Source organism: Puntigrus tetrazona, chromosome 13, assembly GCF_018831695.1.
Source record: "Puntigrus tetrazona isolate hp1 chromosome 13, ASM1883169v1, whole genome shotgun sequence".
Lineage (NCBI taxonomy): Eukaryota > Metazoa > Chordata > Actinopteri > Cypriniformes > Cyprinidae > Puntigrus > Puntigrus tetrazona.
In genome coordinates this window covers 2,481,586-2,507,609 of record NC_056711.1, presented here as the reverse complement: position 1 = coordinate 2,507,609, position 26,024 = coordinate 2,481,586, and the positions used below count along the sequence as shown (strand labels likewise).

At 42.6% G+C, this 26,024-nt stretch overlaps 3 protein-coding genes and 1 long non-coding RNA gene across 4 annotated transcripts; 2 read left to right on the top strand and 2 right to left on the bottom strand.

Annotated features, from left to right (window-relative positions):
- The first annotated feature begins 5,151 nt into the window (after positions 1-5,151).
- LOC122356206 lies at positions 5,152-7,075 on the top strand. The gene is made up of 2 exons (XR_006252293.1): positions 5,152-5,290; positions 6,759-7,075. It is a non-coding gene; the product is annotated as an uncharacterized LOC122356206 (long non-coding RNA).
- Positions 5,289-6,928, bottom strand: LOC122356205 (otoraplin-like). The gene is made up of 4 exons (XM_043254713.1): positions 6,736-6,928; positions 6,029-6,168; positions 5,843-5,953; positions 5,289-5,765 (listed from the first exon to the last, which is right to left on the bottom strand). The coding sequence occupies exons 1-4, from the start codon at positions 6,926-6,928 to the stop codon at positions 5,742-5,744; spliced, it is 468 nt and encodes a 155-aa protein (XP_043110648.1). The 3' UTR covers positions 5,289-5,741.
- A 3,113-nt stretch (positions 7,076-10,188) lies between the features above and the next one.
- LOC122356775 (GTP-binding protein 2-like) lies at positions 10,189-19,183 on the top strand. The gene is given in 14 exon segments (XM_043255829.1): positions 10,189-10,215; positions 10,366-10,548; positions 10,825-10,841; positions 11,735-11,843; positions 11,927-12,104; positions 12,107-12,123; positions 12,752-12,926; positions 15,422-15,641; positions 15,734-15,795; positions 15,798-15,874; positions 16,415-16,467; positions 17,037-17,208; positions 17,322-17,486; positions 18,159-19,183. Coding segments are annotated over 13 exon segments (1,563 nt in total). The 5' UTR covers positions 10,189-10,215; positions 10,366-10,416; the 3' UTR covers positions 18,345-19,183.
- Positions 19,184-19,474: 291 nt separating this feature from the next.
- Positions 19,475-25,408, bottom strand: polh (polymerase (DNA directed), eta). Its single transcript, XM_043255327.1, has 10 exons — positions 25,181-25,408; positions 24,802-24,936; positions 24,456-24,679; positions 24,048-24,205; positions 23,170-23,273; positions 22,968-23,087; positions 22,762-22,885; positions 22,360-22,425; positions 22,011-22,174; positions 19,475-20,995 (listed from the first exon to the last, which is right to left on the bottom strand). Exons 1-10 carry the CDS (start codon positions 25,315-25,317, stop codon positions 20,398-20,400), a joined length of 1,830 nt encoding a protein of 609 aa, XP_043111262.1. The 5' UTR covers positions 25,318-25,408; the 3' UTR covers positions 19,475-20,397.
- Between the last annotated feature and the right edge of the window lie 616 nt (positions 25,409-26,024).

Below are 26,024 nucleotides of genomic sequence, written 5' to 3'. Positions count from 1 at the left end.
GTAATGACTTTACCCAGCGACCGTGATGTTTTGCACTGGTGGAGGAAAGCAGTTAAGTGGCGTTATGGCACCGTCTCGGAAGTACTGAAGCCTGCCATTACCTGTTTCTGGCCCATTTCTCTCAAGGGGAAAAGCAATGAGCACGGTGCATTTAGACCATGACGTTTCCTCAAACACGGCCGTCGCTATAGTGACCACCGGACCACGGTCATGAGGGCAGGATTTCATCGAGTGTGAGTAACATCGTTTTAGAAAATCACACTCGTAGTACGTCCAATAAAAGCCTTTTTTCCGTGTCTATATCTGTCTTTGCTATAAGCACGCGCTCATTTAGTATCCTTGTTCCGGCCATAAAAAGCTTCCGCGGGCTTTCACAAAACCCACAACATTGTTGTTTCTTTTTTTAATGGCGATGGCTGGCTCGTTCGAAGCTTGCGCTCATAATGATGTGAGTGCTGATGCTTGTTTTTTTCCGATTTAACCCGTGCATTATTCACGTGTTTAATGTGTTTGCGGCCTAAAAAGGCACACATTAACTCTGAACAGGTGGTTGTAGTGAAACTGCACTGTGAAAAAAAATATGTACTGGTAGAAAAAAAAGTATGTATTTCAGTTATTTTATTATAAAAATGTAAAATACATAAATCATCCTGAATGTTAGAACTTGTACGAACACACGCACTTATATAGCACACATATATAGCACTTAAGTTGGATTTTGTCCTCATTAAAAAGAGCTTAAAAGAGCTTCTAAAAAATGATCTTTATTAGCGATCTACATATCTGAAGTCTAAACAAGCACATTGTCATCTTAAAGACTCACAAACTGTATTATACCTATTATTCTGAATTTGGGCATCCACCAAAATAGAAATACGACTCCATCCTTTCATAACCTATAATAGGGAACTTTAAGCCAAGTCGCCTTTATTTTTATAGCCCTTTATACAAAACAGATGGTGTCAAAGCAGCTGTACGGTGATACAACATATAGCAGAATAAATTATGGAAACTCATCTACTGGGAGAGCTCAGATTTAGTTGTAAAGCAGCTCTAAAAGACAAGTATCATTATTCAGGGGTCACACTTGAAGGGTGACCAAGCTTCAGACCAAACTCCTGGACACAGAAGTGTGTTTTCTCTGCAGTCTTGGGCCAGCGGATGTCACGCGCAGAAGCCTCATGGAGGATGGTTAGGGTTGGCATCGAAGAGAAAGAGGTCCTTTTCACTGGGAAGAAAATCCCTGCAATCCGGAGACAAAGGCTCAGATGATTGGCCTGCTGGGAGAGATGAGCTGCTCCTGCTGGCATAGCACCCACGCTTGTCATCCTGCAAACAAGCCGGAGCGTTTTGGCACTGGATGATTAAGCAATCCATTTAATGTCTCTCTTGATCAGCAACTTCTGTGTCTGTGCAGAGATCTGCTGTAGTTTGAGAAGTGGGACACATTCCTGGATCAGCTTCTGAGTCCTGCCCGGAGCTCGTTCTCTGATACCATGGCAAGATCACAGGGTTCAAAAGTTTGCTATTATTATTACGTTTATTAATGCTGAGAACAGAGGACAGTCAGGTCCAAATCAAGACCTGGACCGACTGAAAATATGATGTTGGACTGAAGACCAGGTCCGGTCTGCATGTGACCCCGGAGATTCACATCACATTTCAGTGGATTCCCGTGTGGATTTACGACCCTGTTTCTGACCTTCTGTTTCTTTGTACAATCTACAGACCATGACAAACCAGACTCCCGCTAGGCCGCCGTTATCAGCAACATCTGCTCACCTCAAACGCAGAAGCTCTTCAGATTAAACCGGACCCCCACGGAAAATAACGAGATGTTTTGTGGAAATAGGTTTGACTACAGTTTCTCACATAAAAACTCATCAGTTGCAAACACTTGAGCGGACGTGGATATTAGCCAGTGCAGTCATTTTTAAAAGGCCTGATATCGACCCATTTAATCATCAGTCTTCATGTAAGTCAGGCTAAGATCAGAAAAAGGAAATGTGCTCGCAGCTGAATCCGAGGATAACGGCAACTACAGTGCGGGGGATTTGCTTTGTAAGGATTTCCCCGGCCCACAAACAATCTCAAAGACATATTCTGGTGCAGAGCATATTTACATCAGGACCACTGTAACGGATTCAGATGCTTTCTGATGAGGTTGATTTGCTTTGTGAGCTCCTCAGTTGTGGACCGCGCAGGCTAAAGGAGCGCAGCTGCTGCCCTCATTTTCACACACACACGGACGGACCCGCCGTATCCATGGAAACGCTCCAATGCTGATGCTGGCGAACTGGTGATCGACTTTGGCTTGGAGAAGATGTGGCATGCTGTGAGGGGATATTGGCTAAATCATCTCGGACGCATGGGCTGTAGAGCACGGAAAGCGAACAGGGTACAGGCTGGCATTTCAGAGAAATCCACAAGACAAACAACAAGAGGCAGAGCGGCTCTCAAAACCGGCAGAAGCAACATACAGCAGCAACTTACAAATCATGAAAGCAATTTTGTAATCTTACGGCTGTGTGCAATTACAAATACTTCAGATATGATGCATCCATGCACAACTGTTATTGCAACGCTTTTTTAAAGAGTTGTTTTCCGGTGCAGATGCAAACCATTAAAATACTAAACAAGTTAGCTCCTCTAGAGGCTGAAGAGTAAACATTCTGGGATGCCGTGTAGAAAGGAGGATTGCATTTAAGACAGAAAAAAATAAGTTCACCCAAAAATAAAAATGGCCCTATAATCTACTCACCCCCAAGCCATCCTAAGTGTGTGTGACTTTCTTCTTTCAGATGTGTGTTCCAACTGTGTCCCAAAAAAGAAACATATACACTTAAGAATGGCTTGGGGGTGAATAAATTATGGGGTAACTTTTCAGTTTTGAGTAAATTATTCCTTAGCCCAGATTAGTCCAGAGACCAAGTCCAGTCTAAAGTAAGTAAAGAGACACACATCTAGTGGTTTCAAAAATGGTAGAGAATCTAATAATATGAGTAACGTAATAAGTACGTTGGACATAGTGGTGTATTAAAGGTAAAAAAATGTATAAATACTGTTCCGTTTCTTGCCTTGGGACATCAGTGTATCGAGCCGCAGGGTTTAATTGGGATTTGTCTGTGTATGTTTTCTTCAATCTCAAAGACTGCGCGTCCATCGACTTCCATTGTATGACTGACAGACTTTGTTTGTCACCTCCGTCTCGGATGCCCCCGGGCTAAGCATCAGCTGAGAGGACAGAGATCTGACATCAGCGAGAACCCAGCGTGAATGACGCGGGAGGAAAATTGAAAACTGAGCATTAATCAGCTGCGCTCCTAAACGAAGAAGGAAATGTCAGGCCATGTTTAACCAGCCCAGAGGGCAGACCACACACATCGGTGTGCTTCTGACTCATATCTTTAGTCACTTGACACCCATAAAATCAGCTACCTTTCACAAACCACGTTTACTCCACTCACACAGTACCTGGCTGTTTTTGCAGATGCACATGATGAAAATAATATTAGGGATGTTTATTGGCCAGGTAACAGGATTTATATTCGTCATTATCATTGGTTTAATGTGGTTCTTTTTCATTATTTAGGACACGAAAATTCTGTAAACGTCAACATTATCAATATTACTTATTAATGCAGTCCTCATCTGGTAAATGACTAGATAAATCATGGAAAGATGGGTACCACCGTAATGGATTCACTGCCTTACTGGAATAAGTCTTTGTCGGTTTTGATTTTCAATCAAACTGTTTTTATTCATTGCTGGAGATGATTTGCATAGCTTGAAGGGTGACATGTCCTTGTTGACAGATGGGACATTACCATACCTCTCCACCAACTCTTTCAGGCCTCACACACAGCTCATCCATATGCAGCATGATCTGTGTCACGTTCTCTCATCATTTCCTCACCCTCACGATACCTGTTTCAGGGGTATCCTGGTTGTTTTTTCCATGTAATAACTGTGAATGGTTTTAAAGGCCGCTTCTGCCACAGAGTTGAAGAGCAATCAAAGAGTCAATAGTCTTCATGACATGTTTCTTACTAGAAGCTACTCTGTATCTCAAAAGTACATGAAGCCTATCAACATCAATGGTTAGAAACTGATATATTTGGTTTATCAAAATTTTTTTTTGAAGGAGGGGCACCTTATGTATATTTTGCTATTTTATATTGTGTTAAAACAACGTTTATCTGCTTATAATGCATTTGTAAATGAGTTATAAGCCATTTGTTATAAACCCTTTATAAAGGCAACCTTAATGTAACGTGTTACAGACGTCTGTAACACGAGGAGGGAGTGAATGATGGCAGAATTTACATTTTTGCTCAAACTGTCAATTTCATTTGTCAGATACAGTGCATCAAAGGGATAGAGGTCACTTTTGGTCTTTATCTCTGTTCCTTTTGCTGCAGACAAATTATGATCCAAATACAACATACGAAATAAGGTTACGCAGCAGTAAGTAATTGAAAGGCTTGACACTGGAAAACAAAAGCTCCATTCAAGACTGCAAATTGAATTTGGTAATATCCATTAATGTCACTACAGCAAGAGGCAGAGAGAGAGAGAACGCTCTTCAAGGTAATTACCTTCAATTTTCTGCCATTAAACTCCATCAGAATGGACAGAGTGAATATCAGAGATTAATCCGCACACATACAGAGAGCGCCGGCCTCCGATTTATTTACCCGGGTTTATTCACACACCTATAAGCCAACGAACCAGCGAATAACTTGAAACGGGAATACATGAGGTCGACATTTAGAGAAATAAAGTATATGTAGGTTAAAGGAATAGTTCACCGGAAAAAGAAAATTCTGCCTCGAGTATTTTCAAACCTGTATGAATGTCGTTGTTGTGTCGAACACAAATGTTTGTAAGGCTGTTTTGGGTCGCCATTGACGTCTCTTTTTCTATTATGGAAGTCAATGGTGACCCAAAACAGCCTGGTTCTTTGTGTTCAGCAGAACATAGAAAGTTATACAGGTTTGAAAGCACTTGAGGAGGAGTAAATGATGGCTGAGTTTTCGTTTTAGGGTGAACTATTCCTTTAAGTTTATTAAATGTGGACTTTGCCCAAGCGGTGTGTTAAAGAAGTCATTCAGATCTGCTCAAGGGTTTTTATGCATCCTGTTTACTGTGGCAAGAGCTTGAGTACATACGGCCATAATATACTAGTGCTGAAGAGCTTCCCTGCATTTTCCTATTCCAGTCAAGGTCATTTAGTCACATAATTATTTTAGAATTAAAATGGAAAAGTTCAGAAGGCGGCAACCCCTTGGTAAGTGAAATATTTTTGTTGAAATGTGTTCAAAATCAAGTCAAATCAAATTTAATCTTAATTACATTTAGAACTAAAGCTAACTTTGAAAAATGTATTGGAAAACCTATATGGGGTAGACTAAATACAAAGTTTGTGGCCTTTTTAAAAAAGAATATAAATTTATCTTATGCAAAACTAAGATTTTTCTGTGAGAATGAATATTTTTCAATTACTATTCTTGATTCTTATACAACTAGAAAAGTTGGGTAAATTACTTGGCCTCCTCTTTTAATTTTTATTATTTCAGTGCCTTATTTCACTTTTCAGAAACTATTCATTTCTTTTGATGCATTTGCATAGCTCTTTAACTAGTCTTAAACTAGCGAGTACCCATAGATTAAAGTTTTGAACAAAATGTTGTGAACATGAACGATGGCCTTAGAGTCAAAACAGTTGAGAGGAGCTTTCTTCAAGCGCAAAAGAAGTCCATGTCCTGTACGCAAAGAGAGAAAATAACACGCATAAAAATAAAACACGAGTAGGAAAAAAAGCAGCGGATGAAATACTTACAGTGGTTGGGATCTCAATGGTTTCTTTCTGAAAAACGTGAGTCTCGTTGACATGGTTACTGGGGAAATATCCGATCACACCCATCTGGTCTACATAGCGCTCGCCGTAGACCTGGAAAAGGAAAGCTGCTGCTGTGATCTCTGGCTTCGTTAGATGTCATATAAAGATAAAGATAAAGACACGCACACTTCCAGACCAGAAGACTCCGGCTCCCTCTGCAGGCTTGAGTTTAGAAAACACATAGATCATCTGGCCTCGTCTCAGGTTTATGTATCTGCAGTCTGAAGCCACGTAGTCTTCAACAGCTTCAGCCATTGAAAGCACATCTGTGAGGCAGAAACAAGTCTTCAGAAAGTCAACACCTTTGTCTCGGCTACAAAAACACAACTCAGCAAGCGATTACATTCCTAGTGTAGTATAAAGAAATTCTGGTCTGAAGTTAAATATAGACTCTAGATGTCAATCTTCTGTTATCACCCTCAGTGTTTCTGTTGGGAGATCTTTGTTCCATTAATTCTTCACAAGAAACAAAAACATTCATCTTAACCTTCACCTTAACAAAAAGTACTATTAAACAGGAAGGATAGAACTGAAATGGCCATTAATAGACACTTTAACACTTGAGAAAATGAATGGCCCCTTCACTCAGCTTAATAAAAATAAGTACAAAACAGAACAACGTGAAGATTCCCACCACTATTGTCCAGAAAGAAAACGCAGTTTGCTGAAAACTCGTTGACCAACAAGTTGTTTAAGCTGTTGCTAAGAAACCTGCCTCTCAACAACATGTGAGTTAAAGCGTCTATGAAGCACAGAATCATAATTAATATCTTAGTTGTGGTGTCATTAGGAATGGCTGTGCTGTATTAGTTGTGATGAAAAGTGAGACTCACACGAACAGTCCTTGTCTGCACAGATCTTGAAGTCTGCCAGTTTCTCCATGAGAGCGGCGTGTGTCCCGTAGCTCACAGAGCCCGCGCAGATCCACAGGACGATCAGGCCGAGTGCCCCGTCCATCTTCATGTGACCGTGAAGCAGGAATGACTTCTCCCTGTGAAGAGCAGCTCTGAGAGTCCAGACACACATTCCAGCTTCAGGGAAAAACAACCGCTTCCGGACTCACACTCACCCGCCAGACAAACACTGACCGCCTGTAATAACTCTTACTCGTAGTGCTGCGTTCATACCAGTAATGAATATATATGAAAATAAATCAAATAATTTTTATTTTTATATAGCGCTTTTAACAGCACAGGTTGCATCAAAGCACTGCACAGCATAAAGTGGAGGAATACAATGACAGGGATGTATAATGATGAGAGTGAACAGTTTGTTATTAGATGCAGAGACAGTCTCTGTAATCAATTCGACGATAATCACTAGAAGTTAAGTGTCCCCAACCAAGGGGTTGGGGGGTTGTGTGTGTGTGTGTGTGTGTGTGTGTGTGTGTGCATCAGGATCTGGCGATCTGTCCACAGGCGCATCTAGGTGTTCTGGTCTCTGATGAACATAATCTCTGGGTGCTGATCCACCATCTAGTCTGGATACAAACTGTGAAAACAGATTGAGAAAGAAACAGGACTAATATTAGCGCAGATGCCATTCTTTTTACGATATCACAAGTACATCGTATTTTAGGAGTAGTGTTCCCGGTTCCAGCAAATCTAAGTAATGCAGCCTAAAAATCCTTTAACGGATTTGAGTAATAAAAGTGTGTTGGTGTGTTATGTGTAGGCTAAATTAAAAAGATGTGTCTTTAATCTGGATTTAAACTGGCAGAGTGTGTCTGCTTCCCAAACAGAGTTAGGGAGATTGTTCTGCTGTCTGATGGTCACTCCATCGCTCAACCCCAGCGTAAACACAGTTACTCTCGGGCTTAGCTTTATGCAACACCCAACATACTATAATGGGATTCAAATGGAAACGATTGAAAATAGCACCAAAAACTTTAATTATGAACGGATGCCTACCTGGGGCGTAACAAAACACTGCATCTAAAGGCCAAATTGATCGTAACTTTATTATTGCAAAACACAACTAAATTGGTTAAACTGTTCATCTTCGTGCTTTTTTTAACAGGTTTACCTCACTAACAAATTCCTCAACACACATGTTGGTCTTTGTAGTTTTTGGGCACTCTCCATATGTGTAATGGTTTTTATACTGTACAAACTGTACGTGCTATTGCACCTAAACCTAACCCTACAGACACACACACACACACACACACACACACACACACTCAATATGTCCTAAGTTAACAAAATACACATACAAATATTTTAATGCTGAGTGCTTTCATTTTGCATTTCATTTCAAATATCGGAAAATTAGATCAGTTTACCCCCAAAGTGTACTAAATACCGAGTGAAATGTCAACTTGAATAAGTGCACGGGCCATTTCTAAATATGCCACTATTTGAGGTCAATAGGAAATTAAAACTGTGGGAGTCTCGCTCTTACCATACAGGCAGTTTTAATTTTCTTTTATTATACTCTTAGGCATCTTTTCCCATTCTGAACATTTTGAACAACTTTAAAGGTTCTCAGAAAGTTAAATAAAGACATGCTAAAGTCCAGTGTATCTTCCTTCTCAAAAGAAAGCCAAATATCCCTAGAGTAAAAGTTTAGTCTCCGTGTGTGTTATTGATAATAGCTTTAATTAAAACCGAAGCTGACGTAAAAGCAGTGCAATCTTGTTGTTGTGCGACACAATGCAAGGTTGCGCGTGATTGCAGCATACCGAAATCATGAATATTCATCTGTCACTCAAAACAAAACTTCTTTTTTTATGGGAATGTTGTGGACACACTTCTAGTGCTCTCTTTATGACTGCGTCCCAAAGAGCAGTGACTTTAGACGAAATAATATATATATATATATATATATATATATATATATATATATATATATATATATATATATATATATATATATATATATATATATATTCGTTCCCTTTCGCCTGACGTAACGACCAGAAAGTTTGCGTGACGCACTTCCGCAAACTTGGAGCGGAAGTTGTGTTGTTGTTGTGTCGTGGGGTTGAGCCCTGCCGGCTCGAGTTATTTAGGATGCTTCGCTCGCTCTCTTTGTGTTTATATGTGTCTGAAGCGGCGGGCTGAATGGCGTCGGTGTTTTTTTAGTCGCATGCGGTTATTTTCCCCGGGTCTGGGCAGGGATGGACGCGCTCTTCGGGACCGCGGCTTCCTCGCAGAAGTCGGGCTCGTCGGCGGCGAATAATGGAGCTGCCGGTAGAAAAACCGCCAAAAGCGGCAGCAAAAAGTGCAAAAACCGCTCAGCCCGCTACCCAAAAAGCAAGCAATAACCCGCCTTATCTACCTCCAGAGGTGAGTTTGCTCCGGTTTAGCTGAGCTCGAACACATCTGTCTGTTTTACGACTCGCTGCTTCCGTTTTATTTCGTTTATTTTTTAACGTCATGCTTTTATGACGTGGTGGGACCCCAGGGCTCGTGACCGTAAACACGGGGATGATGTTTCGGTGTAATGTTGATAACAAAAGTTAGATGAAAGTGTAAAGTATGTAGTCGTTGGGTTGTATAACGTCAGTACACCAGCCTCTTCGCGGTATGAAGATATGTAAGGGTTATTACTGTAAAAATGTGCTAAAAATAAACGGGTTATGAAAGCCACTGGATAAAATTAGCCTCTCTTTGTAACTTAAAAACAGCTGAGCGGCATGTTACCTTATAAACATGATCATAAACACAAAGTGAATGACACATAATGCCTTTTAAATCATATAAATAGGCAAATAATTAATTTATAATGTATGTCCTATACAGTATTTTACAGCATAACTTCACATCTCTTTTAAAATATATTATTAAAAAAAAAAATAGGACTTTTACAAATACGTTTTAAGGAGAATATCCTATCCATTAATTTGAGCTTTTAAAACTTGATTATTAGATAACGCTTGGATTGCGCCGGCTAAAAATTTGACAGAATTCATGATTTTCACAATCGTTATTTGGCTGGTAATAAAAGAGCTTCAGTAGAGAGACAAAACAAGACACGGTCGTCAAATGATCGATAAATATGAGAGGTTGGGCCGTGGCTGTGCTTTCTTAGTTCATTTCGTCTCAAGTGTGACTTGTTTACGTTAGCAATAGCAAAGCTTGCTTTGACTTCAACTTAAAATGTGTTTTAATGCAGTGCTTCGAATCTCAAACGACGTAAGATGTGTGCAGTAAGAGGCTATTCTGAATGAGCCAACAGATCTGTTGAGTTGGTTAGCGGCGTCAGCGCGGCTCTTTCTCTTCTTTGTCCTTTTGAATCCTGAGCTCGCTTCAGCATTAACTCTGTCCCGTCTTTTGTTTCAGGCTGAAGAGGGAAACATTGAGTACAAGGTAATATCTTCACTAAATGCACGAGCGAACACGCTCCCGATTCGGGTGGCCGTGTGTGAAAGGATGCGATCCGTCGCATTGCTAGGTCTCCTGTGTAAATGCGTGCAGAAGCAGATCCGTAGATGGGCTGTGTGTGTGTGTGTGTTTCAGCTGAAGCTGGTGAACCCCACGCAGTACCGCTTCGAGCACCTGGCCACGCAGATGAAGTGGAGGCTGCAGGAGGGCCGCGGGGAGGCCGTGTATCAGATCGGTGTGGAGGACAACGGGCTGCTGGTGGGCCTGACCGAGGACGACATGAAGGCCTCTCTCAGAACACTGCGCCGGATGGCTGAAGTACGAGCACGCACACACACACACACACACACACACACACACACACACACACACACACACACACACACACACACACACACTCATTCAGTATTCACCGGACGAACTCATCTTGTAGTTCAATTAAATTTAGCGGGAGTCGTAGTCGTGCAATTACAATTATATGCAATCCTTCTAAGTGGCAATTAATCTTTTAAAGTTCACTATTGTTATTCTGCCTGTTCAAGAGTTTTTGGGTTTTTTCTTAGTGTTAACTTAAGGGTTTTTCCATTGTTTTAGTTTAACATATTAATGCGGTCATAGTTTTGTTTTTAATTTAAGTAATAAACCGGTCCGGCTGACATTTGAGGCTTAATACTATAGAAGAGCAGTTTATTTTCATCTAAAATACGGCATGCAGTTGCTTCAAGCTGTGGTATAAACATCATTCAGGGTAAATTGATAATCACAATTACAATTTCAAGGGAATAATCAACAATAATCAATTTTTGAGACCTTTAAGTAATAGTCAGCTGAAAATGGATATGTGTATACTTGTCCATCATGGCGGTATTGTACTGGTAGTGCACTTAATTCTATTGGTTGTGATCTAAGTGTACATCAAATATTAAAAGTAAAATTAAAAAAGCGCACCTCTAGAATACAGAATACATAAAAGGTCTCTCACGTTGTGAGTTTCTTAATGCACTTAATACACTTTTAAAGAGTGCACTTTGTAATGATTTTAATGTTTTTTTAATATATAAAGTACATTTTAAGTCTTTTTTTAAATCGTCTATTGTTGTGCTTTTAAAGTACACTTATTTTGAATAATCTAAAAACTAATGCTCGGCAATGATTAATCACATACAAAATAAAAGTTTGTTTACATAATTTACATATGTGTTCTGTGTATATTTATGTATGAAGACACACCCATGCATGTATAAATAAAAAAAAGTGTGTGTGTGTGTGTGTATATATATATATATGGGTGTGTCTTCATACATTTTCAAAAACGAGATTGACATGCATTTAATCTTTCATAAAAAAAGTTTTCTTTATTATTATTTTAGTAATTAGCACTGAAGTTCTGAAGTTGTGTTTGTTGTCACAAGAAGGTCTTCTGTGTTCTTGGCCCGTCCTGTGAGGGTGACGGCCGCACGGTAATGTAGTGTGTGTGTGTGTGTGTGTGTGTGTGTGTGTTCAGGGTGGGTGCAGACATCACAGTTCTCAGAGAGAGGGAGGTGGATTACGACTCGGATGAACCTCACAGAATCGCAGAGGTGCTGGTCAGGAAAGTGCCAGATGATCAGCAGGTAATGGTCTGGTGTGTGTGTCACATCTGATGTGTTTGACGCTCTCGGGCCGGTGTTAATGGCCTTCTTTGACGCGCCTGCAGTTCCTGGACCTGCGGGTAGCGGTGCTGGGGAATGTGGACTCAGGGAAGTCCACTCTGCTTGGTGTACTCACACAAGGAGAGCTGGACAACGGGAGAGGGAGAGCGCGGCTCAACCTCTTCAGACACCTTCATGAAATCCAGACCGGACGGACCTCCAGCATCAGCATCGAGATCCTGGGCCCGACAGCAAAGGAGAGGTGAGAAGCGCTGCACTGTGTGACTGACCGATGGGTCTACGATAGGATCGAGTTTCACCGTTGCTTGGCAGCTGTATGCAAAATATTTTCAAAACGTGCCTAGCCCCTTTTTACAACAAGTTCTTACTTGTCTGGACTAGTTTGGGACGTGTCCTGCAGCATTCTTTCACTAATAACTGCCCACTAATAATACATCATGGCTTACACATTTCTACTGTTACGTACTGCACCTATTGGGTTGAAATATCCTAGAGCTGCGATCACGGTTTCTTCTCTCGATTTATTAGGCGTAATCCTCTGCGATATTATTTTATATTGCCTGTTGGTTATTTAACCCTTTCGCTTTGGCGTTCGTGTTATCTTGCATTGGTACCAGGCCTCCACAAGTGTTTATGGTTGCGGTTGCCAGATGTCAAGAGTTTAAATCCCCCAGTCGGCCCTGCTTTCCTAAATCAGTATATAATTTGCGCATTGGTTTACTTGTACTCCCAACCTTGTAACCACACACACACTCTTTTTCTCTCTACTGAAAATACAGATTGCGATAACTGTGGTTCAGTGTAAAAATGAATGTATAACCATTTTCAAGCGGCGTATCATCACTGCATCCGTGTCTGTTCTTATCTAGGTGGTGAACTACAGTGAGTCCAGAACGGCGGAGGAAATCTGCGAGAGTGCCTCAAAAATGATCACCTTCATAGACCTGGCAGGCCACCACAAGTATCTCAAGACCACCATCTTTGGCCTGACCAGCTACTGTCCAGACTTTGCCATGCTCGTGGTCAGCGCTAACACTGGCATCGGTAAGCGTTTACAGCATCGTGGCATTAGGCTGCTGTCTGCTTGATCCTGTTTATCTCCGGTAGTGAAGCGCGTCCTGATAAATGTCAAATCACGCAGGGCAGGGGACCCAAATAAACCTCATAATGTTTGCACGCGTCAATCTTTTTTGGCACAGAGCGATAAATCAGCTGTTCTCCTGGTTAATCTGTAATCCTAGCATATGATCTTATGTAATGCAGAGCGTCTCTCTTCGGTGTCGCCCCCATTCCTTCTGTCTTCCATGTCCCAAAATACCTCAGGGCTGCTCTGGTCCTGGACCAAAGTGGGTGTTGAATGAAAGTATAGGGAAACTTGAGACGTGGCAGTCTAGTTGTGACTGCAGGCCACAGGGCCGCCCATCCACAGCCTGTAATTTACTTCTATTCTGCTTTAATATGAAGCTGTAAGTAAGCCATTTGTAGGTTAATTACCCTTAAAGGAACATTTCATCTGAAAGAAGGTGCTCGCTCTAGGATGAGTGTGTTACTTCATCAGATTTGTAGAAATGACGTTTCAGTTCTGCTTGGAGCTACTTCATTAACCATACACTAACCATAACCAGCAGACCAGTTGGTTTTTCTGATAGTTTCTTGCTAGATCCTGGTCCTCCTGGTCCTGGAACAGCATGTGCTGAGATGCCACTATGTTGTTTTGGTTTGGGGAGTAGTGTGTCAGAAATAGGAGCAGATATTTGGGCGAGAGGGTCATGCACATCTGTCAAGGAGAACACTATGCTCTGTCTGCAACGCAACACCAGCGCGCTTAAATTATGCAAGAGCAGACGGAGGCGGCGGTGCACAGTGTTTGCTGCACTGCTCTGAGTTTGACAAGCAGATCCGTGCAAACACAGGCGGTCCGCTTCTCCAATCATTAACCTCAGAAGACGCCTGGACTTTAGACGGGTTTTACCTCTCTGCCGCGCGAGCAGATGGATGCGAGCCGCTGGTATGTGCATGCTCTGGACTCATGCTCTGTGTGAATCAGCTGGGAGTCAGGGACGCTCGATGCCTTCGGCTGTCAGATGACCTGCTAAAGCTTATCACACGCCTACATAAGTCACATTCTGATAAGGGTTTCGCAGGCCGCAGCCGCCAGCAAACATAAACGCTCCCTCACTGACTCAGTCAGACTGATCATACACAGAACTGACCTATCGGTAAGCCCCTCCCCTCGAGCGCAGATGAGCTAATGGCAGTCAAGTATCAGTTGCATGGGCAGCAGAACCTGGCCATCTTTCAGTGCCACAGAGATAAAATCCAAAGCTTGCATGGTTTTTATGAAAGGCAAGGCAAAAACGCTGTGTCTGGGGTATTTGTAACACTGATTCCAGGTATCCTGAGAGGAGAGGCAATATCATTTATTTTACTCTGGTGCAACATCTTGTACAGTGTAGGTCAAAAAAACACAATGCCTATATTTCACCGTCTCTTTATGTTAAACTGGTTAAATGGGCATTAATTTAATCGTACCCGACAGCTGTCGTTTTAAGACCGTTAGCAATTCTGTTTATTCGAGTTAACAACACTAACTAAGGGGGGTGGGGCTTATCGACAGGACTCTTGCACACCATGGGCGTACTCCTTATCTGAGAAGCTGCTCTCTCTGTTTCTCTTTCACTTGACTGTATTGCTGGGATTCCTGACTCCATGAAGTATGATTTAATTAATGAATTAAAGATGTTTTGTCTTTTTGTATAAAAGTGTTAATTATAAAATACTGACTCTGAATGGAATTAAATTATTGGTTGCTTTTGTAAATGCAGTACATGTGTACTCAGAGCACTGAGTCATTAGAAGGCAGCTAGGAGCAGGTTCAGGGTTGATGAGAAAAGTAATTACAACAAGTATTCAACTCTCCTCTTTTCCTGTAGGACTTATAGATATAACAATATAGATTGTTTCAAAACAATCTAAAATGAGGCAGCTATATGAAGACAGTTTGTTTGTTTTTACCTAATCAAAATAACTGTGATAAAATTAACTTTTCTTGGAGAAGATAGCGGCGATCTACAGGAAACTCCACTGAATGTAACTGAACCAAATACGACAAACTTGCACAGAAAGACACGCGACTAAAAACTATGTGTTTTAAAATTGTCTTGAATATCAAATAATATCTGATTTTCTCCGACTGCATGGAATCGTATTCTTAATGTGTGATTTTACTCTGCAGACCGTCTCTGACCTTCAAAAACTTGTATCTGCAAATCAGAAAATTACAAATCTGTGCAAAAGTTCAGGCGTTTGAGTGCACTACGCTGTTCTGTCTGTAGATATCTATCTCGCTTGCTTTTCCTTTTAGGTTGTCCATTCTGATGTTGAGATTTAAGTATTTAAACATGCAATACTGACCAGATCAGAGTTTACAACTGAGAACATGACCTGCTTCTTGCTCTTTGGATGTTTTCTCTTCTCTTTGCTAAACCCTGTTTCTTCATGTAAGATGCATTCTCTCTCTCTCTCTCTCTCTCTCTCAGCGGGGACGACGCGAGAGCACCTGGGTCTGGCCATGGCACTGAAGGTGCCCATCTTCATAGTGGTCAGTAAGGTGGACCTGTGTGCCAAAGGCACCGTGGAGCGCACCGTCCGGCAGCTGGAGCGCATCCTCAAGCAGCCGGGCTGCAACAAAGTGCCCATGCTGGTGTCCTCCACAGACGACGCCGTCACTGCCGCCCAGAAGTTTGCACAGTCTCCCAGGTACAGAGTCAAACGGGAGGCGTAGCCGCGACTCTCTCTTGATTTGTCTCTCAAGCGTTTCATCAGAGTCTGTTGTGTTCCTTGTCCTGCAGCATCACGCCCATCTTCACCCTGTCCAGCGTGTCGGGGGAGAGTCTGGATTTGCTGAAGGTCTTTTTAATATTCTACCTCCCCTCAGCAACAGCAAGGAGCAGGAGGAGCTGATGCAGCAGCTCACAGAGTTTCAGGTACAGCCAAGACCCTTGTTAGCAATCCGGAGTCGTTTTGAACGGGTGAATGAGAGAAGGTGTGGAGAAACAAGGCACATCAACAAAAAAAGTCTCAGATTGTCTCTTGATTTAACATTGCGTCCCACATGCTGTTATTTTCATATAAATCATACAGATTATAAATAATGGTTGGTTTTGAGCAAAAATGCACATAAAGTTCTTTTTATAATGAGAGCTTCGAAAATGTAATACGATGAGTCACTGAATCTAACCATGCTGGCAACCATGATCTTGTCTCTTTATTTGTCTTATCATAGAGGTGTAATTGCATCATTTTTCACATGATGTGTTATGTTGTTTATATTTGATATTATGTTTTTAATGGCTGATTCCAACGATTCGATAATGCTGTGCATCCCTAAGGCCAAGCAATTTCAGGACTCATTTTTAAAAATTGCTGCAATGTGCTAGAAGTTGCCATTTTGTTGTTTTGTTTTTGTGTCTCATGAGTGTGTGTGTGTGTGTGTGTGTGTGTGTGTGTGTGTGTGTGGTCCTGTAGGTTGTGAGATCTACACAGTGCCGGATGTGGGGACAGTTGTTGGTGGGACTCTTTACAGGTGTGTCCTCCTCTCTTTCCTCTAGTTTGTAGTGTACAGTAAAACCGCATTAGTGTCTAATAGGGAGGTAACTCTACAAGAACATGGCGGTTTGGCGCATGCCTCAATTTTCTACTCTGAGAGTTAGTAGACATGTAGTTGCAAATGAGTGAGAATTAGTTACAAAGATACTTCCAGTTAGTAGAATATCTAAAGTGGACTATCGGCATAAAGTGTAACCCAAACATCTACCTCAGCTTCTGCTCTAAACCGTAGCGAGCTCTACATTACCAGTTGGCCTCTGTTGTTAATTGTAACCTTATAGAAATATGCTATTTATCTGTGGTTTTAATAATTAACACTCAGCTTAAAGGAATAGTTCACCCAAAAATAAAAAGTGAAGTTGAATGAAGTTGCGTCTTAGGTCAGACGCTAACAGTTATTTAGATTAGAAATGTTGATCTGCTTCAGAGAAAATGCGATAACCACCCGAAGGTGAATAGGTTAGTTTCACAGCGCTTCAAAATAATGCTTGGAAGAGCCAGGAGAAATGTACGAAAGATAATCACACGCGCTGTGTGTGTGTCCAGTGGGATCTGCCGCGAGGGAGAGCAGCTGGTGGTCGGACCCACGGACGATGGGAAGTTTCGTGAGCTGACGGTGTGCAGTATCCAGAGGAATCGCTCGGGCTGCAGGGTGCTGAGAGCTGGGCAGGCTGCCACTCTGGCTCTGGGAGACTTCGACCGCTCGTTACTACGAAAGGTGAGCTGGAGTGTAAAGGCCAATGAAACGGAGCAGGCTTTATGCTAGGATGCTTGTTAATTTCCATAGAGAATGAAGAGTGGACGGCGTATACAACCGTTGTTTTTTGGCAGGGAATGGTGATGGTCAGCCCGGAGATGAACCCCACTATCTGCTGGCGCTTCGAGGCTGAGATCGTCTTGCTCTTTCACGCCAAAACCTTCCACAAGGGCTTCCAGGTGACGGTGCATGTGGGCAATATCAGACAGACGGCCACGGTCGAGGCTCTGCAAGGAAAGGTCAGTCTTCTGTTTGTTTGATTGATAGATGACTAGATAAACTCTCAACTCTCTGTGCATCTGTTGGTCTGGAAGTCAAACGTCTCTGCATCTTTTTGTGTCTCGTCCCACGAGACATCACTGAACATGAATTAGAACAATTAAACATTCAGTGTTCATTGTAACCCTTTTTGAAGATTCACGAACATTTAATAAAAAAACAACATAATTCCCACAAAAATCTTTAATTTCTCATCACTGATTTTATTTGCATTCAGACAATATATTACAAAGCTAATGGCTCGACCAAAACAGAAAGAAATAATGAATCTTTTTTTGGGAGGAAAACATCAACATGCTTCCTCAGATTCGATGGAGAACTCTCCGTCAGAAGTCATAACTGAAGTAGAAAGGTGTGTTCTCACAGTAAGCACGCACAGTTACAATATTTAATGTGCATAAGATTAAATAAAAATCGAATGCACTTTTTTTGTTCGGAAATGTGACCATCTTTATTCGAGTTATGAATGGAGAAGAAGGGGTTTGGAAACCACTGAAGTAACAGATTTCTTATGTAGTTAAGTGTTAAAGCGTTCTTCTTTACGAAACTTTAAAAGTACTCCGCTAACGTCTGCCTCTGACTTACTAACTCATTGATCTCCTACGATCTGTGTCCCTGGTCTTCTCCCGCAGGACGAGCTGCGCACCGGAGAGAAGGCGGTGGTGCGCTTCAGGTTCATCAAGCACCCCGAGTACCTGAAGGTGGGCGCCAAGCTGCTCTTCAGAGAGGGGGTCACCAAAGGCATCGGCCAGGTCACCAAACTACAGCCATCCAAACACGGCTCCAGCAGCACTGAACCTCACTGTCAGCCTTCATAACGATCTTCATCCACTCTCCAAAGGACACCGGTTGTACTTTAGCTAGTTTTGTTTTTATTACCGACGTGGATGAAGAACCTCGTGGCAGCTACGGTTGTGAGAGCGAAACCGACCAGACGCCTCTCTGATGTCTTTTTATTTATTTTAGCCTTTTCTAACGAGGTTTTTTTTACTCTCGAGCTTTAACGGCACAGGATTTAGATCTCTGCTAGAAGTCACCAAGTGTTCCTGCTATCCTTCTGACGCTCCAGACGTCGATCTGCCTTGACCCGTTTCTGCCTGCACTCCAGTGCTTTAGTAGCTCAGGAAGCATTACGTTCACGCGTCACTGATTATGCAAAGCTCTCCGTCTCATTGCGTGTCTGGGGTCTCTGGTGCAGTGTGCTACACCTCGGTGTCTCTCTGAACACTCGAGGTTTGGTGCTAGCGCTTTCCGTCGCTTCATTTTAGCGCTGTCCTGTACCCATGGCATGCATGTTGATCTCAGTACTGAATCGTATATCAGGACACGCTCGCGTTTCTACTTTATCACTGTTCAGTGTGCAATTTTACGAGAAAAAAAATGTATTTGAACCAAAAAGAGTAAGTTTATATAGAATGTTCTAGAGAATTCTGGATGTTTTAGTTCCATCGATTTGTAATAATTTCTACTCGTATGCATTTTTTTGGAGTGACGTCTTCTTTTACACCGAATGTCACTTTTCTGGCTTTATGTGCTAGATGGGTTTTTTTGAGATTTTTAAAAGCATTTTAGCCTTACTTTTTGGTGAATTGGAATATTTATGTACAAATTTGTTTGTATATTGTGCTGTACATAAATAAAAGTTTATTAGAGTTTACTCAGGGCCGCGGTTGAGTTGTTTATAGGTGTCCTGAGAAGCTCCTTTTCTGTTGATCAACTCAAACGAGACAGCTGATGACTTGCATCTGTACACTTTTTCCATCATATACTTGATATATAACCTCACTTCAGAATTATTTAAATATGAGCAAAGAAGCAAAGAAAAACCCGCATCTAACATTGCAACTGCATGTAACGGCACTGATTTAATAATATCACTGATTTATAACATTAAAATAAAAGGTTGATGTTCAGTTAAAATGACAGTGAAGGTTACTGCACAAAAACATTTGCAAAACAAGTTTTATTACGCCCCTCTGATTTTATCGCAATATTAGAATTGCATTCTTTTTCCAGCATTAAACAATTACTGTAACAGGTAGAAAAGTGTGTTCAATGCTTGTTCCTAGCTGTTCTAACCACAACAGCATATAACAGTTTCTTTTTTTTTTTCATTGCCGAACTACTGTTTTAATGGGATGTAACAAATTCTGACAGAATATCACGATTACAGGGCACTGTACTCTTGCTAATTTCTACGATATCCGATGTGGAGCAGGCAGACAACGACATTTCAGATGACCGAGTAAAGAATACGTTCCACAAAGTTATTTTGTACATTTCCTACCACACGTACATTTGATAAAACTTTACAATAAGGTTCATTAGTTAACATCACTTGACATGAGTTAACGTGAGCTAAGAATGAACTGGACTTCTACAGCTTTTGTTAATTGTGGTCAATCACAAGTTGTTTGGTAACTAGTTAATGCACTGAACTAACATGACCTAACAACGAATGATAGTATTTTTATGAACTAACATGACTAATGTTAACAAACGACAACTTTATTGTAAATTTTTACCAATACATTCAAACCTAATTTTGAATTAGTGTTGAAGATCTTCATTTGGACAACTTTCAAAACGATTTTCTCAATATTTCAATTTTTTTGCACGCTCGGTTTCCAAATATAGTCATATCCTAATAAACTATGCATCAACGGACCGCTTCTCAATTTCAAAAAAACCTAGCCCACGTGACTGTTTTTGTGTTACTTTCATGCGTTCAGTAGATCAAGGCCTCTATACAAGAAAAGAAAACTGCTTTTGAACGGCATTCCCTCGAGCAACGTATTTATTATATAAAAATAAAACCGTAAAAGTTTTCGAAAAGGCACAAATGCTGTGAAGAGCTGGCCGGGGCTGCGCTCACGTCTTTCTGAAGAAGGAGTCCAGCGTGCGGCGGTTTGCCTGCACTCGCGCTCTCTTGGCCTGCGGGCCACTCGGGGTCAGGGGCGGGGCCTGGCTCTTCCCGCTGGACGCCGAGGAGAACGACTCCTGCAGGTCCAGAGCGAAGTGATAGTCCATGTGCTCAGGCATTTCCCAGACCAGCACCTTCAGTCCACAGCGCTGACACGGCTGAAGATCGCCCTCGTCCGCTCCGAGCGACTCCGTCAGCTGGAGCGACTCCGTCTGCTGGAGCGACTCCGTCTGCTGGAGCGACTCCGTCAGCTGGAGCGACTTCTCCTCACCTTTTCTGTGGAAGAAGGAGGAGATGCCAGGAGCTCTCTGAGGGAGACCGGATGACCCAGGCGCTTTCTTCTTCTCAGCCGCCTTCTCAAACAGAGACTGGATGGCCCCCGGGCGCTTGGGGCTCGGCTGTGTTTTGGGGGTTTGTGTCGAGGCTAGACGCGATTGCGTCGAAGGAGCGTCACTGGACAGAAAGCTGGCTATTCCTCCGGACGAGGTTGAGGGAACGTCGCTGAACTTACTGGCTGACAGTTGAAGACAGGTCAAAGCTGGAGACCTAAGAGAAGAACATCAGAGGTAACTCGACCGGGGCTGGGATGAAATCAGATTGAAAACCCATGTCCATAACTCTGCCTGAAGGGTTTTTTCCAAATATAAGAGATATTAAAATGAGAACTTTATCTCCAGAGCTCATGAGTCAACTGAATGAGGAGAAGAAATAAAAATCTAAATTAAAGTTCAAAAACGTTTCAATTGAACTTAGAACTTTCTGTGATAAATTTGTATTCAATCTTGAAATACAATCCAAAAAAAACCAAACAGAAGTCAAAATGTATGAGAAATGAATCAGATTTGATTTGTAAACTAATTCTAATTCAAACTAATTCTTTATCCTAACATTCAATTTCAAGGTCTAACAAATGCATTCCCTGAATATCGTGGTAAATATGAATGTTTCTGCTCCACCTTGCTTCTCCTTCAGAAATGTAGGATTAAAAGAAAAGAAGCGCTCTGCTTCCCTTGTTCTCCGACCAAGTCCCCTTTATTTTATATGGCTTTATACAACAGATTATTACTGTGAAACTGCTTTGAACCAATCCGTGTAAAGTTCAGCGGTTATGAAACCAGTTTAATTCAGCGATAAGCAGCTCTATTCACTCCAGCTCTTAGCATTTGTGAAGTTCATAAAAAGCTAATGATTAAACCATACCAGTTTTATATTAAAACCATATGAAAGTGATGTTAGGGCTGCACAAAGAGCAATACACTTGTTTGTCCGTTTTTAAATGTACCCAATATATGAAAAACAACAAATATTCTTTATTGTTTTAACAGTCAAACATAAAATAAAATGTAAAAAAAAAACCTTAATGTGGCTTGTTTCCTGAGGCCACAGGAGGATGCAACGAGAAAAATTAGTTCATTCAATTATATTACTTCATATCCAACTTTACAGGGCTTCATTATTTAACATTAGCTAGCTAATTAGCTTTAGCTACAAAATGCATTCAAGCTGTTTTTTGTGCAAATAAATCCATGAGGAATTGATGGCGTGGCCCATCGTCACTCACCACGCCTCCTGGTGACTTCCTGCGGCGTTCAGGCTCTTGATGATGGCCAGGCTGTCCGAGGTCATCTTCACGGCGTCGTATCGAACGAGAGCACAGCAGCGAGAAAAACTCTGATCCCCGGCCTGCCTGACGCCCACCGTCAGCTGTCTGGCCACCCGCCCGTTCTGAGGACAAAACAACGTGCTAGGAACACTTTGAAACGGGAAGACGTTTGCTGTGACTGAGGAGTCCTGTATAAACCTGGCTGTTCGGAGCATGTGCTGTACATAGAGCTTATATAGTCAGAAGTAGGCCTTTTTTGAAATTCCTCTAAACATGGCTCCGCCGCTCAGAAGCCAGCGTTACTCACCATCTCTCTGTCTTTGTTCAGTCGTTCCTGTAACTCGAGGGCCAGCTGATGAAGCCAGTGCTGCACCTGCAAAAGAACTTTTATCAATATGCAAAACTATAATTATAGGGTCTGTTACGTCAAGAACCCAGATAAACCCCGCCCCCTTTGATGAGTGTTTCCGGGGGCAGGGTTTATCTGGGTTCTTGACGTAACAGACCCAGGAAGTAACTCGTTGTAGTCCCGTACCAGTGGTTTTTGTAGGCGTTAAACTGTCAGAATTTTAAAAGAACTTTAAGCGCTGAAACTTTGCAGATATTGTTTATGCTTAGACTTTTTTTGGGGCCGTATCATCCAGCCCTACCTGACGCACACCTAAAACGTGCATTTTTATAGTTTTTTTTTGACAGCCCCACCACGTACCTGTTGTTTTGTAGCCAGGCAGGTTTTTCCTTGAAAGTTCTTGCTGCAGCCGATGGATTTGGGGAGCTGTCGAGGCTTCACGGGCTCAAACTCGACCCCTCGGCACAAGTCATACAGCCACGACCTGAGGACAGAGAAGAAACGAGATGCATTTACTACAGAACGTTTTAAGACCGTACTCCCGGCGGGTTCTTCCCGGTTCTCACCCGGTCTTCTCCCCGAAGTGCTGCTCCAGCTGGATCTTGCTGAACTGAGTGAGATCTCCGATGTTTTCCACCCGTAGGGTCTCGGTGATGGACGTCCCCAGCTTCCCGCCCAGATTACGACTGAAGAGCACGCACACATTTACAGCCCCGTCACGGGACACGCTGAGAATCGAATGCAACATCATAGAAGCGATCTACTTGCATTTTACTGATGGGAAGAGTGCTGAAGAGTTCTGGAACGGATCCCAGCGGCAAAACTGTTTGGCGATTAGGCTTGTTTAAGCCACATGCTAGTTTGGCTAGCACCTACGGAGAAAATAAATGGATTAATTGATTGATTGATTGATTGATTGAAGATGTCGTTCTGATTCAGGTAAATTCCAGCAATAGTTCACTAATGAAGAACACCACGGAGAAATCCTGCTGCATTCTGGGACACGCCAGTGGGTTTCATAAGACACTGAACCAAGTATTTGTCCAAATAAAGACCAAATAAATAGTTTCATTAGGCACTGGCATCTGGTCGGGTTAGTGCCGCCGGCTACAAACTATGTTTAATGAAGTTGGTCTCAGGTTTCTGTGCCATGGGATGTGTTTCCTGTACATTACTTTTTGTTCTTCATATCAAAACTGACCAATTTTCCAAAAGGCTTCAACTCAAGGGTAGGGTTTGACGGGAATTCGCTTAAGTTGTATCTATGGCTGAAATCGTCTATACAGAACAATGGCGTAATGTGATGAAATATTGGCGCCCGCTAATGCAGGAAACATTTCAGCGGTGTAAAAGCATTTGAAAGTCTCTGAGGAAGACATCGCGATCATTACAAGCGCAGACAGCGAGATACTGTTTACCACCGCATCTCATGTCTCCGATGAGAAGAGGAAGCTTGTTGGCGATTGATGACTGAATACACTTACAAACAATTAAGATATAAACTGCAGAGGTTTTCTAAAACGTGCGCAAGGTTGCTCAAAGTCCAGCCCTGCACTGAAACGGTGCTACTCTTCAGCTGCTAGGAAACATTTCCTGCTCTGAATGAACCGTGAGCCTCAGGAGTAAAGTGTGGATGTGAAGCAGACCTTGTTGTGCGCGACGCCGGCGGAGCAGCGGAACCCGGTGCGTTCCTCCACAGCCGCCCTCATCTCCTCCACGATCAGAGCGCCGACGGTCAGACACAGCTCCGGGCTCGAGGACAGACGCTCCAGCCACTGCTGCAGGCCCCGGAGCCGCCGCTCCTCTGAAGACAACAACACAAGCGGCGGTGAGCGGGCCACACGGGCTCTCCAGGCGGCGGCTGGCGCTGCTATTCAGGTGTGTTCGGACCAGGACTCTTATCAGACGTGTGAAGTTTGGGGCAGATTTGACATTGTACGGTAAGTTCTAACAACTTCCATGGCCAAACAATGTAGCGTCGCAAAGGGCTCAGGGATCAGTCGACATCTCTTTAACCTTCTCCGATGAAAACAGTAAGTGAGCTTCAAACGCACCTTTATCTGTGGCTGCATCCTCACTCGGTCCATCGCTGGTTTGTGGAAAGCCCTGAACGTAGGTGCTCCTCAGCTGCTGCGGCGTGATGTCCTGGACGCTCATGTGCTTCAGTCGCTCCTGGACGCTGCCCGTGAGGTCCATGTACGCCTCGTCGATGCTGGCCCTCTCTATGACGGCGAAGCGCGACATCACCTCGATCACCTCCACGCTGGCCTCCCTGTAACTGATGCCCGGAGAAAACACACGCAATCACACTCTCACACCACGATCCACCCATGCGTTCGTCTGGAGCCGCTGACGACTGCGATTCGGAGCGGACAACCGTTGAAGAAAGCGTGCACTTACAGCGTGAGATCAGCCTTCCCATGAGCCTCTCTGACTCGGGCCACCTGCAGGTCAGGACAGAGCTTCCTGGCATCATCTGCCCACATGTTCCTGCTGACCCCATGAGCTCTGGCCTCGTAACTCACGGCTATGATGCTGGCAACACAACACACATCCTGCTCATTTCTAATAAAGGGGTTATTACTATTTTGCCAAATGAGAGTGCTAGCAGTCAAACACGAAAAGTCATATTCTTTCTGTGCGATCAAAACAAACAGGCTATTTTTTGCGGCATTTGTGTATTGTGGGGTAACGTAACTGTCAAACGAATCACTTTATTTCAAGGAAAACCACAGAAAGCCTGATTTGTAAACAGGCAGCCGCCAGAGGCGCCTCTCACCCTCCGCCTTTCCACGTCTTGTACTGCGCCACCACGCAGGGTTTGTTTTTGAGCTCGGGGTTGATCCTCTGCTCCACCTGCACATAGAAGCAATCCATGTCCACCAGCGCGACCACTCTCTCCTTCCCAAAATCCATGGACACTTCCACTCGGGAGAGACGCTCAGCGCGCGCTCTTCTTCTGCTGCCCGAGCGTCGCGCGCCGAGTCTGTTCACCGCCCTCCAGCGGACTACAGATCAACAACCCAGACTTCAGCTCCTGTTTCATATCGTTTATCTTTCATGTTTTTACTTATAGCATCACTCTAATATACGCGTGTGCGTGATGTAGCATATTTTATAATGTTATATTGCTATAAAAAATTAAAAACGGCAAAAAACATGTTTTGTACTGTACTTCTATTTGTTAATCTTATTATAAATCGTGTATGCCCTGATAGTCAAATCGATTTAAATTGTATAATGCAACTTAGGAAATAAACTATTTGCATACTTTAAACTCGTTCCTATTTTATTCTGATCCTTCCGAGACCAAAAAAATGAAAATATTGACTTTCTCAGTGTATTTAAGTAAAACACATATATATTAGTTGCTATTAAATTGTGAATATTTACTGGTACCCGTATTTGGTTTCTTTTAACAAATGTCACGTGTACTTGTGCATATAAGTCATCCTGAACCAATGTGTAGTTAATTAACAATACTCAGACCTTAACCGTATATTTCATATACAAAAGCAATTTGCGCGGTAGATGTCAAAAGAAAGGCAGACTGCCACATGCAGTGCCTCATTTGGATGTGTTTGAAGTCTTGGAGCTCGACTTCCCTACGTTTCTCCTACAAA